The sequence below is a fragment of the Lingula anatina genome, chromosome 1 (genome assembly GCF_051362555.1).
Source record: "Lingula anatina isolate TDL-2025a chromosome 1, LinAna3.0, whole genome shotgun sequence".
Classification (NCBI taxonomy): Eukaryota; Metazoa; Brachiopoda; class Lingulata; order Lingulida; family Lingulidae; genus Lingula; species Lingula anatina.
In genome coordinates, this window is record NC_141767.1 from 11,272,631 (window position 1) to 11,289,007 (window position 16,377).

At 37.1% G+C, this 16,377-nt stretch overlaps 1 protein-coding gene across 3 annotated transcripts in view; it reads right to left on the reverse strand.

The window, feature by feature from the left end:
- Positions 1–16,377, reverse strand: part of LOC106175221 (uncharacterized) — a 44,098-nt gene that overhangs the window by 19,434 nt on the left and 8,287 nt on the right. For all 3 annotated transcript variants that reach the window (XM_087001323.1, XM_087001322.1, XM_087001321.1), the window contains exons 6-27: positions 16,084–16,132; positions 13,119–13,340; positions 12,657–12,784; positions 12,175–12,389; positions 10,772–11,742; positions 10,278–10,463; positions 9,781–10,020; positions 9,274–9,528; positions 8,946–9,113; positions 8,488–8,695; positions 8,030–8,139; positions 7,646–7,814; positions 7,071–7,222; positions 4,657–4,813; positions 4,238–4,405; positions 2,721–3,971; positions 2,356–2,543; positions 1,902–1,981; positions 1,705–1,798; positions 1,217–1,461; positions 878–971; positions 388–561 (exon numbers count right to left, since the gene is read on the reverse strand). In XM_087001323.1, the coding sequence (XP_086857449.1) occupies positions 388–561; positions 878–971; positions 1,217–1,461; positions 1,705–1,798; positions 1,902–1,981; positions 2,356–2,543; positions 2,721–3,971; positions 4,238–4,405; positions 4,657–4,813; positions 7,071–7,222; positions 7,646–7,814; positions 8,030–8,139; positions 8,488–8,695; positions 8,946–9,113; positions 9,274–9,528; positions 9,781–10,020; positions 10,278–10,463; positions 10,772–11,742; positions 12,175–12,389; positions 12,657–12,784; positions 13,119–13,340; positions 16,084–16,132 (5,524 nt within the window). The remainder of the gene's footprint in view (positions 1–387; positions 562–877; positions 972–1,216; positions 1,462–1,704; positions 1,799–1,901; positions 1,982–2,355; positions 2,544–2,720; positions 3,972–4,237; positions 4,406–4,656; positions 4,814–7,070; positions 7,223–7,645; positions 7,815–8,029; positions 8,140–8,487; positions 8,696–8,945; positions 9,114–9,273; positions 9,529–9,780; positions 10,021–10,277; positions 10,464–10,771; positions 11,743–12,174; positions 12,390–12,656; positions 12,785–13,118; positions 13,341–16,083; positions 16,133–16,377) is intronic.

The window sequence follows — 16,377 nt, forward strand, 5'->3', positions numbered from 1 at the left end:
TCCATAAAATAACCTCTATTTCTTTAAAAGTTTGTTAAAATTATTCATTAAAAACACCAAATACACACAATATCCACTCAATAGGTATTTTACACACAATTAGCCAGTTAAAACTGGATTATCAACAAAATATCTCACTTAAATGATATCAACGCATAAAAACAATTATTAACAAACTTTTTTATCATTTACACAGCAGCACAAAACTTCTGTTTGTTAATAGTTAAAATTGTTACAAGTTATCATCTGGGATATTCTCTGTACAGCATTGCAAGATGTTGTTATTGCAGGAATAATTCAAAATGGAGGGAATAGATTTCTTTATTCATCATAAAATGAACAGAACAATTTGAGAAAGAAGGGACAAAGTTGTTTCCTGTTTTTTACCTTCCCTGCAAACAGGACAGCACTGGCCTGGCATCTGTGTGGGGTTAGTGCACTGTAACTGAGGGCAGGTCTCCGTGCGGCACTCTACACTACCCTGCTCACAGGAACACGTGGTGCAGAGGTCTGGCTGGAATGTCTGGTGGTTTGGGAATGTACGCCCCTGGTACAGACAGTCTGTGAGGAATTGTGTATATTATTTTGGAATCACTAATGACATGATTAAAGGCATATCATACAATTTGAATTTGACATTTATACAGCAAAAATTAATTTTCCTGGCAACTTACCCTTAATCACCACACCCTATCCAAAACTGCCCAGAAAATTTCAATCTATGGTCTTGTTCCCAATTCTAAATATATATTGTTACAGTGACAACAACAATTCAACAGTCTCCATCTACATTATGAGAGCAACTCAATAATTAGAAACTATAGCTAAACATAGTAAAATGATGATATCAATCATAACAAATTGCATTTCCACACACCTGCACACTCAGGGCAGCATTTTCCTCTAGGGATATTGGGATACTGACAAGTCACAGGAGGGCACTGGACATCTTCACATATTGTATCACCATTCTAACAAATAAATTGATATAATGAAAATATTGCAAACATATTATTACCAGTAACTACTATGACTATGAGATTTGTATAAATAGTGAAACAATCTTAGTTAACTACATGTATGACACAACACAATGCAATTCTCTGCAAAAATATTTTCAAAATCTTGAACCAAGTTAACATCTTAAAAAAGCACCACAGGAGCCCTTACTCATGGCGCTTTTTTGTTTATCAGAATAAAACATTCATCAACTTACAATACATTTACAAGTCCTACAGGGATGATCCTGCCAAACACTGGCATTAGGTCTGGGACCACAGTCCAGACACACTGCACAGCAACTTCCTGGCAGTGTGATGGGGCTGCTGCATGGACCTAGAGGTGGACAGTTCACCGACACACAGTTCACCTCCCCATATCTGCATTGACATCTCTGGCAGGGGTTTGCTGAGGGCATGAAGGAAGCACCATTGCTGTACACATTGCCTAAGTAATTGCAACCTAGAAAAAATTTCCAAGGTTAAATAAAGGGTTTGAAACATTTAGAAGTCCGTTGATTCACATCTCTAAGTGTAATGAAATTCTTATCATTTCCAGATTAGGAAGTTTTGCCTACATCTTACGTTTCAACATAATGCACTTATTTCATCTTATTCTATTGTCTCTGATATTTTGTATCATACTGGGTTATGCTATATCCCCACCACTAAACATCCAAATCAAGCAATACTTCAGTATACCTACCTTCACACCTGGCACAACACTGGTTGTCCAGTCTCACTGGATACTGACAGGTCACAGCTGGACACTGGATTGGACTGCAGCTTACAGCACCACCCTAAGATAAAATCAGTTATTTAGATATAAAAAATTTAAGCAAAGAGATTATAAACAAAAATGACAGCATTTTTAATATGTTCATTTGAAAATAAAGGAAATACCTGACATCGACATCTGTTGCACAAATTTGGTTGCCATGTCGACCCTTCTTCATGCTGTACACCATCACTGTCAATGCAACCTGGAAATAAAAATATTATTATTATGTAATTATTTTAAGAGACCAGTTTACATCTCAATCTGGAGATTGATCTATATGGTTAAATTCAAGTCTGTTCCATTTCAAGCATCATACCCTATAGATGAAAACTTAATTTCTGAGCTTCAGACATGCACACCTGTCTGACTCTGACAGTTACGTAGTGTTACAGCGCCAATTACAAAAACACATCCAGTCACCTGGATTTCATGACATTGTAGAAGATGCCAAGTGCTGGCATATCCAGAGATATGAAAATGAAGAAGCTGACCTTCAAGAACCCAGAAATTTTGGCTACAAAAAATATGACTCCAAAAACAAAATTCATAAACATCAGCGACTCCACTGCAACTTACCCATACACTGTATTGTATTCCCTGTTATAGGATCATACCACTCTACAGTACATGTACCACAGCCCCGTACCCTGCATTCCGCTGTGGGGAAACCCACACACTCTGAGGTAGTACACAAGTCAGAGGGACAACTGATGGGTTGCTTCCCCAGGGTACAGCCAGTGTAGTAGTGGAGTTCAAAACAAAATCTGACAGAAAGTAAAATTATTTGTGTTATAAATCTGGGATAAAAAGTGGTTTTCTAAAAGATGTGCACATATGCATGAAACATTTTAAAAGCGAAAGTGCCTTCAAAATATATAGATCTAAACAAATTAATAGTAATTTACATAGGAAAAGGGGAACTATGGTCAGTAATAACTTACCTCTCGTCGGGTGTGAAAGGCAACCATAAATTATCTTCAGTTACAGAGGTCTGCCTTGGAGAGAATGTACTTTCCACACCATGCTGGGATCTTCTCTGGAGTTCAATTTCCCTTATGCGATTTATCTGGTCATTCCTGTTCAACCAATTCATGGCATACCACCACATAGCATTATTACTGACAGGAGGGCAGATACGAGGTATCACAGATAGCTCAGCATCATCCAAATTCACCAGCTGCTTTCTTATCCAATTTCTGAACCTAACATAAAATGGGCCTTTAAAGTAATAGTTGCAGCTGTTTCGATCAAACCCAACAGTGCTGAATCCAAAAACATCATATCCATCACGATCCAAGCCATATTTGTTGAAACCATATTTATTGTATCCTGCTGAATCAAATATACCCAATCCTTCTTCAGTAATTCCAGGTCTGAACGACCCATTTCTGTTAAAACCAAAGGGTGTGAATCCTTGACGGTTAAATCCATAACGATCATACCCAGATCTGTCATACCCTTGTCTATCAAACCCATCAAGGTTGAAGATATTTATACTATATCCATTTTTATCAAATCCCATTGAATCAAACCCTTCTCTATTGTAACCTTGTCGATCAAATCCATCAACATCATACACTGGATCTCTTCTCTGTGACTGTTGCCTGGCTTCTGTCACATTGCACAGCCCTCCCTCTGTAACTGGTACATATGTCACACACAACTGACTGGGATTTGACAGGACAGCGTCAGCACCAATACCAAATGGTTCCATTGGAATGTAACGCAGACTCTGGGGATAGAGCAAGAGGCCATGTCTCTCCTGCCATAATGTCCATAATCTGTCAATAAAGGCATAGTGAGAATAAAATACTGGATCATATGGGCTGTAGGGGGATAGCATGTGCCCTCCAACCCACTGATGAAATAAGCCAGATATGGATTCTGCCTCTAATCTGAATTTGTCATATGATGGTTCATTGAGAAGAAGCTGAATATTGACTACATCTGGGAGTTTAATACTGGTGTTGAAGTTCCTCATTAAGCATGGCTTCCAAAATGGAGGGAAATAATCTTTAAAAGGATGATGCAGCACACATTCTGTCCCCAAATTTCCACTTCCTCCAAACATGTCAGCCCTCCATATTGCTGATGTTTCCATGGCACCAGCATCTGTAGACCAATCGAAGTAGGGAATGCTGATGTCGCAGTTGATTGTCTGCAGCTCACTTTCTAGCAGCCACAAGAAATATCTAAAAATAAAGGTCTCACTTTATTTCTCTGGTAAATTTCAAAAGAAGTGAAAACATAAATCATATATACCATACTCCTACAACAGAACCAGCTGTTACTTTTGAGATCATGTTCAGGTCTTCATTTCTCCATTCACTTGTATTTTATGACTTATTTCCTGTTAACACAATTGACTATGCTAAATGAAAACATATATATCATGTTATTTTAACATATGGGTGTTGAAAATCGAGATTATCTAACAAACAAATTAAGTAAGTTCTACCTGTGCCATGGTAAAAAGGCCTGATTTCCATATGCTTGCGGCATGTGTGTGGCATGGATGCGAGCCAACTCCTGCCAGCGGGACATGCCATCTGAACTTGAGTGTAGTCGTTTTATGGCATTCTGGTATCTTTGCACCTCCTTTCTGGTCATGTCACGAACTTCCTTCCTGCAATTAAAAGTTCAAGCAACAATAATAAAAATCACAGTTTGTGACTGTGAAAAAAATGTCAAAGAAACAAGTTTGTTACTTCCATCATTTTCAATGGAAATTAAATGATAAATACAGAAAATACCAGTTAAATCTGTATTTTAAGTTATGTTTGCTTTTTCTTTGATATTCCACACCTGCCTTCTTTTCTTAACTTCCTGTGCCATCTTATTTTTTTGTGTACTGTTCTCTCTCTGAGAGGCACTCACCTTTGTGTTACCTTTTGACACACACACTCTACAGCTCTGGTACGTGTACATGTGCACATCTTGCAGCCATAACGGAAGCTGGCACCAAACTTGTATGACTTCCCTTGGAAGTAACACCCGCAATGGTCTTTACAGTCCACTTCATCACAATTCTTCCCTAGCAAAAACAATTACTAAATGTACCAAATTAACCCACTGAAATCATTACATATATTCAACCTAAGCAACTAAGCAGCATACATACTTCTAACTTGGAAAAGATTAAGCTTCTACAGAAGTGTTCAAAGTGGATTGGAACTAGAGGATCAGAGAGGCGATACCGCCTCCGAATATTGTACCACCAGCTGGAGCAAGCGCATTCGTATAGACCCCCACATACACAAAATAAGGGACACAGCCACCAGTCTTTTGCTTGACAAGCTGTAAAAATGCAATCAACAAGAATTTTCAAAATATGCAAAAAAATATATCAAAAGTTCATCAAAAGGTAGGTGAAAGGTCAATTTCACAGTAAGATTGCCAGTATATGACTTCCTATTCAACTTCAAAAGTAACTTTGGACCTATCTCTGCCAGTTTGGGAGATAAAAGGGAAGCAAAATTTGCAAAGTTCAGTTCATGGTGAAAAGTAGGTCAACGGTCAATTTCAAGGTCACATTTAGATTGCCAGTGTATGACTTCCTATTCTAGTTCAATAGTAACTATGGACCTATCTCTGCCAGTTTTGGATATGAAAGGGAAGCAAAATTTTCAAAGTTCAGTTCATGGTGAAAAGTAGGTCAAAGGTCAATTTCAAGGTCACATTTAGATTGCCAGTATATGACTTCCTATTCAACTTCAATAGTAACTATGGACCTATCTCTGCCAGTTTTGGATATGAAAGGGAAGCAAAATTTGCAAAGTTCAGTTCATGGTGAAAAGTAGGTCAAAGGTCAATTTCAAGGTCACATTTAGATTGCCAGTATATGACTTCCTATTCAACTTCAATAGTAACTATGGACCTATCTCTGCCAGTTTGGGAGATAAAAGGGAAGCAAAATTTGCAAAGTTCAGTTCATGGTGAAAAGTAGGTCAAAGGTCAATTTCAAGGTCACATTTAGATTGCCAGTATATGACTTCCTATTCAAATTCAATAGTAACTATGGACCTATCTCTGCCAGTTTTGGAGATAAAAGGGAAACAAAATTTGCAAAGGTTAGTTCATGGTGAAAAGTAGGTCAAAGGTCAATTTCAAGGTCACATTTGGATTGCCAGTATATGACTTCCTATTCAAGTCCAATAGTAACTATGGACCAATCTCTGCCAGTTTTGGATATGAAAGGGAAGCAAAATATGCAAAGTTTAGTTCATGGTGAAAAGTAGTCAGGCGGCTCAGACCAAATTTTATCCAGAATTGTGCAAAAGATGATAACAGCATGAAATTTTCCACGATGAATGACCATTGGGTGTTTGTCAACCCCCTGATCCAAAATAGATGAACACCCAATGGTTATTCATCGGGGAAAGTTTCATGCTTTTATCATCTATTGCACAATTCTGGAAAAAATTTGGACTGAGCCACCTGACTATACCGTACTGCACATTTTGCTTTCACCACCTATATGTACTTTTTGATAGCGTAACTCGAAAACCGTTTGGAATACAAAAAAACGGAGATCACCTCCAGTGTTGGGCTTTACATGCTCTACAAAATGCAAAAAAGAATGGGTCTCTTGCATTAACGGTTCCCGAATTAGAGACAGTTTTCAGTTTCGGCATCTTATGGCCGTTACTCCAGTGAAAATGCACCGATTGACCCCAAATTCACGGAGATGAAAGATGACCTGAAGGGTAACACTTTCCAATAATATTATTGGTTAAGTCTGTGTGGTGTCTGAATAACAGGGCAAAAAAATTTTTTTTCATAAAAAATATTATTTTTTTGAAAATTTTGGCCCGTTTGACCTTGAAGTAAAGGTCAAAGGTCAAATCCAAGGGCATATTTGAAATCTACACATATGACTTTTGGAAAGCCGTCTGTAGAAATTTTTCCCATAACCCCTTCCGTAGGGTAGATAATTAGCATTTAATTTTGCCATTTTTGGACAAGGGTGCATTGCAATGAGTGCCACACCCAGACCCCAATACCGGCAAAGCCCAAATTTTACGTGGAACGAGCTGAGATTATAGGTGACCTAAATCCAAGAGATGGGTACGGGGGCCCTTACTGTCTAGGAGGAGAAGCGGTAACGGTAGCCGTCCGGCGGAGCCGGCGGAACGATCCGGACGAGACCGAAACCATGTGTACCGCCAGCGCTAACGCTGGTGGTACAATTATTGTTGATGGCACTGCAACTGAATACTCATTATATTACCTTTATAATATCTGCAGTGTCATTAAGATATTTTAACTTTCTGATAAAGGTATAGACTTACCTGGTGAATACTTCACTACCTGAGTACCAGGTATTCTCTCCAGGGTAATGCATTCTACTTGTGTAGCAGATCGACAGGAATACTGATAGCCAGCTGTTAGACCATAGTAATCCAAACCTTCTTTACTGTAGCCATAACAGTTAAATCCAGCCCTGAAAATGTAAACAAAGTTCCTTGGCACTCATGATGATGATGATGATGATGATGATAATAATAATAATAATAATAATAATAATAATAATAATAATATGCTACTGATGATGATGAATAATTTCAATCTGAAAGTTCCCTATCAAGTGTAAAATTCAACTGTTTAATTTCTGTGCATCCAGTAAATGATCTGTTACAGTAGTGAAATAATGCAGGACTAGTTGAAATCACATACTTTCCTACAACATAAATTCTGAGAAAAAATTTTCTGAAATTCTTTCTTTCTACTCTGCATATGTTTAGATCTTGATTTCTTTTAATAATACCTGGCAAAATACAAAAGCCAAGATTACATGCATAAATAAAACAATTTTAAGCTTTAGACTTAAATTAAACTGTTGTCCACAGCTGTTTTTTTAAATTACCTGCTAAATCCATTTTCATCATAACCTTCAGTATTATAGCCAATATCTCCATCATATTCTCCAAGGCGACTGTACCCAGTGATGTTAAACCCTGTCCTGGCATGGTAACCTTGTCTGTCATAACCATGGCGACTAACCCCTTGTCTGTTAAAACCATCCCTGTCATAACCTGAAGAATTGAACAGTTATATTTTGTGGTTCTTTGACAAGGCTTTACTTGCATTGCCAACTATTGAGGATATCTGATATAACATATTTGTATGGGGCTGAGTGACCCAAAACACCTTTCTTTTGTAAATCAGAATCAAAATGGTACCTCAAATTCACTAAATGGATCATTATCTTTTATTACTGCTTTCATATCTATATGCCTGGTCCTCTAACCTTGCCAGTCCAATCCATTTTCATCAAATCTTTTACTACCAAAACTGAGGGCATTTTCTGCTGTCCTTTTTTCACCCTGGGCATTGATGCCATCCACTGTGAAACCATACCTGCAAATTTGGGGGGATATACATAGGTCAAATTATGGATGAATTTTTGTTTCTATCAGTCAGTGTGTCGGTCAGAATTATATTTTTTTCTTTGAAATTTTAAAGCAACACATTTATTAAAGAAAAGCATTGTTAGTAATTTCATACCAACAATATTTGGTGTATCTTCAATTCACATGATATTTAATATATATTTCTTGCAACTAAATCAAGTGATAACATAGGTAACTATTATAACAAGACAGACATGATATATAATAGATGAAGTGTATTCAAGTTTCAAAGAAAGTTGGAGTTCAAAAGTAGTCAGATATCTGAAACTCATTTTTCAAAAACAATACTTTATACCTGTCATAACCTTGCGGACTGAACCCATACACTCCACCCCTGCGGACTTGAGAGCGATAACAACATGCACCCCGTTCACAAGTGTTCTGACAGTCTTCCAATGAGGCAAAATTGTTGGGATTACCATGACAACCAGTAAAAACAAATCTTTTACACTCCCCAGCTTCCCTGTTGAAATACCAGCGGTCTTCTGTTATACCACAGTCTCCTAGACAGACAATCTGATTATTTAACTACTAGTAATCACATGAAGAAAATTATCATTGTTTAATAAGCAGGCCTGCGGCTTTTTAAAATAATGAGAAAAATAAAAAAGAAATCAAAACAACATCAAAAAGTTGACCTTACGTTGAATTAACTTGATATTCTTTTTTAAATGCTTAAATGAAGCCTTCTCTAAACATTTATCACTTTTCTAATTAGTAACAGATTTTTGTCACCAGTTTGTTCATTCTTACCTCCTACATTGAGAGGCAGATAGCATTGTTGGGTAGCTTTGTACTGGCAGTAGTGTCCAATATATCCTGGTGGACAGAGACATGTCACCAGCTGCGGCTCTGTCGGCCATCTTGACTTCACACAAGTCCCTCCCTGCTGACAGGGGCTTGGGTTACAGTAATCTCGTACTGAAAAACGTTGGAACGAAAAAAAATTATAATAAAAAGACATCCAGGTCAAAATTTGAGGACAATTTCAAAAAGCATTTAAATGTGTTATATTATTGAAGAAATGAATAGATATATCAACAAATAAAGACAAAGAAAAATAAATCAAAAATTGACAAACCTTGTTCTTCTGTCTCATCACAGTTCACATACTTCCCATTATATCTCCATCTGGCTCTGCAACTTGGGTCACAAAAGTCCACCTCACAGATGGCGTCAGGATAGCCTGGGCACCTGGCTTGAAGGCAAGGGTTGACAGGACAAGCTATATAACCAGACTCACAGGGACACCCAGTCAGGAATGAACCAGTCTCAAAACAAAACCTTTGAGACTCTGATGACTGTGGGCTCTGAGATACTTCTACAGTTACTAAACCTAGAAGAATTAATTTAAAAAATCAGGCACCAGAAGTTATTAATAGATTTGTATTTTGTAAACATTGGATAATTACTTTCAAGAGACAACGACCAAAAGAGCTTGCATGTCAAAATCCTGAATAAGATTAAAATTATATGAAACACGAAGACTTCATAGTTCTTTAACTTTAACACTAACCCATTAACATGTCAGCCAAATTAACTACTCTCTGGAGATTTCAATAAAAGAAGCCTTATCATCTTCACTTACTTGTGATATCTTTGGGTGCTTTAAACCAGTACTGCTCATACCATTGCTGAGGCAATGGCTGCAGCCCAACGCATATCCTGGGAATCGTCATCAAGAAGTCTTTACTCTGGCCATGGAGTATCTCCCAGATACGCAAACTTTGGCGCACACTGAATGGACCAGCAAAACTGTAGTTGCAGTACTCCACATCATAACCCTTGATGTTGTAACCAAACTGATCAAAGCCCTCCTTGGTGAGTCCTTTGAAAACAAAAATATATGATACTTCATATCATTTTTTCAATAATTGATCAGCTCAATAGATAGCATTTCATTCATGCATAATTTTCTGTTCTCAATTTTTTTTTTTATTTCAAAACATAAATGAGAAGGGCAAGTGCATTTACAACTACAGAAAATGAATCAAACAAAAATGTTGTGGTTTAATAATATCTTAACTTATTTATGACCATACTTAAATACCAAATCAAAACAATATCCTGACTTTTTCTCTTTACCTTGTGTATCATAGCAATACAAATCAAATCCTTCAGTGTTAAATCTGCCACTAGTGTCTGGGTTGCCTTGTCTGTCCAGTCTCTGTTTATCATATCCAAATTGATCATAACCATTCACATCATAGCCATATCTGTCATAGCCAAAGGAATCATAACCAGCTACATCAAATCCGTCTCTGTTATAACCTGTGGTAAAATATCCAAAATAGTCAACTTAATTTTACACCTCTGAATGTACTTAAAGTAATAATGTCTGGAAGGCTTTAAACATTTAAAAAACCAACAACAGCATGCTGACTTTTATACAACAAATATGGAAATTTAATATTTTTATATCATTTAACAATTAAACAAGAAATGTGCACAGCCTGGCCCCTGCTTTGACAAAATGGACAGATTCAGGGAAAGGCAGTGTACAGACATACTACTGTGTCTGTACATAAAAAACCATTGTGTTTGGGCACACACAACTCAGGAAATTGTTTGATCCTTACCATTTCTGTTGTAACCATATCTGTTGAATCCCATCCTATCATATCCAGATCTATCATAACCAAATGTGTTGTAGCCATCAAAGCGATACAGGTTTCTTGTATCAGGGTTTCCATTCCTGTCCACACCATTTACATCAAACCCTGCAGAATCATATCCCTGTCTGTCAAACCCTTGCCTGTTGAATCCAAGAATGTTATAGCCTTCTGGGCTGAAGACACTTTCAGTGTCATTACATGGCTGTCCCCTTGAAGGCAAGGAGTATGTCACACACAAATCTGCTTCTGAACTAAGAGTTTTAGAAACCTGAACACTGAATGGCATTAGCACAGAAGTTTTGAAAGGAATAGAATTCATAATGTCTTCATGCTTCTTTTGCCATTGCCAGAATAACATGTCAATGTAAGAGTGAATTGCGAAAAACAATGGGTCATAAGGTGCTGAAGTTGTAGCAAAGTCTCCACCAACGAAGAGATGAATATATGCAGCAATGGCTTCCAAGCAGTGACTCAACTCCATATAATCATCACCTGCCACAGCAATGGCCACTTCTAGCATGCTCGGTATTTGTACACTTGTGTCAAAATGGCGTATGATGCACGGATCCCAGAGGCTGTGTTGGAAGCGATGGTCTGGCACACAACCTCCTCTGCCATTGCCACCAAAGTACCCAGGTTGCCATATAATAGCAGTGGAAAAATTATGGGCATCAGTGGTAAAATCGAAGTAAGGCAGGGAAACACTGCAATCCACTTCCTGCAGCTTTTGTTCCATGCGCCTTAGAAACAAACGATGCCAAGGCAAGAACAGCAAAGTGCTTCTCCCCTGTATTGCATGGGTCATGTACAAGTTACGGAACTGCTCCCATTGACTATCTGGTCCTTTTCTCAATTGCTTTACAGCATTCTGGAAACGTTCCAGTTCCTCAGATGTCATATCCCGAATCTCCTTTCTCATGGTCATTGTCACACACCTAAAACAAAGAACAGACTTGTTTGATTAACCAAAACTGTCATCATTATTGCTTTTGCTATCTACCAGTGTTAAAAGGGAAGCAATGAAGTCTCTCCAAGCCTCCCAGTCCATCACCAAAAAATCTTTGGGCAAACATAAGATGAACATAAAATTCAGACTAAGGTCTTGTCCACTCATGGGAAATGTTAGACCAAACTCACAATATAAAAAAATTAACAACATTAATAATTTTTGAGTACAAAATCTCTGTTCTCATTGGCTTAACACTGTGGTAACATTGTCCTATATTCTAACTGACCCATTGCAAGAGGAAATATTGCTTTTGGTATCTTTTGGGAAAACTAATATTATCTTATCCAGTCTGTCTACTGAGTCAAAACTGCATGTTCACACATGCACAGCGTAAGTAAGAAAAACAAAACAAAGTAACCTGCAGTCTATTCCAATGTCCTTTAAGCACAAGCATTCTTGGCAACCAATCCTGAATCTTGTACCATAGGGGAAAGAACTGTTGCCATAGGTACATCCTTGAGGTGCAGCACAGGTGTCCGGCTGGCACTGGGCACCAGGCTCAAAGGACACCACTTCCAACAGTTGACCTGGAGACTGGCTGGACATCTGTCTACAGTTGGCTAAAGTGTCCACCTGCATATGATGGAGAAAATAGTACAAGATTTCTTACACTGCAAAGTTCAATTTTCAATCATATAAGGCATCTATTTAACAGTAAGAAAAACCATTTAAACTTGGTGCAATTTTCTCGCAATAAATTGGAAGGAATGTCAAAAATACATTTACGCAAGAGATAAGGTGTTATTAACAGAAGGAAAACAAATAATTGTGCTATTAGATGCAATGAATGGCCCTGAATTCATGAGGGCAGCTCATGATAAATTCCTGGCTGTAACATACCTGACAAGCCATGCTTGGCTGAAGATTGGAAACAGATGGAGAGTGAATCCTGTGACAACAAGCACCTAGAGAACACTGTCCTTCACAATCCTCCAAGGTCTGAAAATTGTTGGGATTTCCACCACAACCTTGAAAATAGTTTTTAGAATTACTCTTTGTAATGCTTAAATCTAAACATTTTTGATGAACACCTTTCCTGACATCCCAATAGTGATGCAACATATGAATATCTTACCAAAGTTTCTACTTGATAATACCATTTTTTATACAAGTTTCAATATGCCAAATGGAACGTGATGAATTTTCTTTATTTTTTCCCTCTGTTTAAATCTTTTATTGATCTGACACCAATAAGTTTGTTCAAACAAATAATTATATATATATGCAGATATCAACAGTGTAATACCAAACTAATCAAAACTTTCTCTGAATCAAGTATGTCAACCATCATGTCTTACTGACCTGTATAAAGGAACTGCAAACACTTCATCTGATATCTGTCAAAGTAGTACCTGGTAACACTTCCCCCACATGTCCCCTGATCCAGCTCATACACGCAGGGATTTCTTCTATACTGACACTCTGGTCCATAACATGTGGGAGGGCACTGACATGTGTAGTTATGGTACCCAGGGTTACTGACACATGTGCCTCCATTCTGACATGGGCTAGACACACAAGGATCTGGAAGAATTGTGTTACATGTGTCCAGTAGTTTCTCAACTGATATTTCTCTATAAGTCAAAATAGATTTTTTTCCAATATTCCATACTTCTCACCAGTTTATCAGACCAGACTAATCACTGCACTTGTCAAACTAAATTTTCTAATTTAAGTCTGAAAGATCATTGCTATCCACTGAAAAATTTTGCTTTCCATTTCAGAAAAAAATGGTGTGTAAAGGAAGTAAAAAATTCAATTAAACCTGAACCAGTGACCGACAATCTGCCAAAGCTGGACAAGCAAGCAACTGTTCAATCTGTCACTTCACTTAACTAAAACCGTAATATTTTTTCCAACATTTTTTTTTTCTTAAACTTTTTTTGCAGTGAGTAGTCAACAAGTCTATCATGCTGCGGAAACAGCTATTACTCTGTTGCCTCTATTGACCTTGGCCATAAATTCTGTTAACTAGATCTCCAGCAGCCGAGAGATAGCAAAGCTTGTCAGCATGTTAGCTTCAATGAATATCCAGCAGGAAACCACACAGGGTGTTTACACTGACAAGCATCAACATTTAACTACCCCAAAAAAGTTTAAGCATACTGAGTATGGTTTCAATGTGTTACTAATGCTCCAGCTTTGTTGCTACTTTGCATATCACTGATGTCATCTGCCATGACAGTTTAAGTACAAGATTTTCTTCAGCTGTCATGTCTGCTATCTGGCTTTATTTGATCATCAATACTCATTCACACACATGGTGCTCCAAAAAAGAAAACAAGAACCAAGTTTATAACCTTCCTCGATCACTGCATGTGAATTTGGATGCATATCAAATAAATATCACTCATTATTTCTACTAGGCTTTACAATAATTGTCAGCATCTGCACACATTGATCCATTTCTTTATTCTTTCACTCCACATTCCTCTCATATACAGGTTCACAGACAACTCTTTATAAATGCAATGAAGGCATGAGTGAAAAATCTGGATAATACTGTTTAACCAACATCTAGTGCACAAGGGTTCAATAACACTACATCCATTGTTTTTTGTATACACATCAACACAGCTGGGACCAATCTGCTACATATATCTGGCTGGGATAATGGTAGAAAAACTTCACTCCAGGAAAACCTGCCCACATGCTGAGAGGCCATGCCCTAACCAGGCCTTCATCCTGTTAGCCATCCAACTTTATCATCCAAATGTTCAGGCAAAAAGTTTCCATTTTCCTTATATGTGTGGTGAACAGAAAATGCAGGTGCCACAGGAGATGGAGATGGGGCATGTATGCCCACACATTGAAAAGATACAAAATTAGCTTGAGAAATAGCCATAAATGATGCATTTGATAGTTGTTTTTACATTAATTCAACATATGACAATGAAAAAATTATAAACTTCAAACATAAATCTCAAACATAAATTATGTGTAATCACTGATGTCTACAACTAGACAACAAAGCTGGCAAATATACAGACACCATACAGGAAACAAGGAAGCAAAGGTGACAAATGCTCAGACATTATGCAGAAAAAAATGCACAAAATGTTACAGTATGTTTTAAAACAGCATAATCACTCTTACCCTCTTATATTATGTACTACAGGTAACATGGAGATTGAAAAACTAGTTAGTAATTCAGTTCCATGGGACATAAAAGCCACTGAAAATGCTTATGTGTAAAAACTGAAAATTTCACACACACAAGAAAAATGTAAATGTAAATCGATCATGCCAATTTTCGGAAGCAACCTGCCTCTTTACCAAACAAAGCCACTTAGTAAATTTAAGGTAAAAAAAATGGGGTGAATGTAACCAAAATTGTGCAAAAAAAAAAATAAAATAAAATAAAAACAGAATAATTACTGTAAATGTAAACTGATCGTGCTGATTTTCGAAAGCAACCTGCTTCTTTGCCAAACAAAGCCACTCAGTAAATTTAAAGTAAAACAAAAGTATGGTTGGGCAGATTTGGGGCAAACATCGTGTGTCGGACAGCAACAATGCAGACAATCTGAATATATCTAGCCATTTACAGTGGCTGTATAAAAACCACCCAAATAAATAGTTTAAAATCAGTAATCATGGTCAATATCCCTGATGTTATTATCTCTCAGATGCCACATTTTGCGGTCTTGAAAAACACAACCTGACAGTTTTTTGAAAAATTATTCTGCTTAAAACACCATCCATTTCTCTATATTTACATGGGATGGGGTTTGAAATTAATGGCCATATACCTCTGCTAATATTTTAGCCCATTGGTGAATGAATAGTAAAACATCTGTGTACTAAGTGATACTCACCATAACCTCTGTGTAACTTTCTTATGTAATAACTCCCCTAAAAACTAAGAATAACTAGACAACCCAGATATATGCTTCAACTGGGCTGCTAAGATTTCAACTGACCTAAAAATGCACTTCAGTAAGGCTGCTGAGATTTCAGTGGGTCCTTGAAGAGGTAAACTATGTAGCTGAGAGTTCAATTTACCCATCTACTAAGATTTTTGATAAGCAAATAAATCCTAATCCAATTTCCAGCATCACCAATGTTATGTCTCTTGAACTTATGTCAGAAGTCATCACAATTCTAGTTGTCATTCACATAGAAAAGCTATTAATACACTTAAGACACATTACTTTCTAAGAACTTTAATAAGACAATACGATAATTTGAAATTTCACTTTTTTCTTGGTTCAAACATTTAAAATCAAACTTATTAGTATAATATATTACAAGACCATGTACATACTATAACATTGGGGCTTGTCCCACATTATGCTGCAGGAAGGTCTTCCATTCTGAAAAAAACATAAACATATTTTTGGACTTGGTTATCATTGCCCATACAGATAACAAATATTTTAATCAAATAATGAAAACAAAGCCTGAAGAAATAAAAGTTACCTACAGTTCACCACAGTGTTTACTAAATTTGCTAACAAAGGACAGTTCTTGTGGGCAAAAATCACAAATTTCAACTAAAATATTCTTAAAAATCATTATCATTTACACAATACATAACCTTTAGAACATCCGCAAAGAA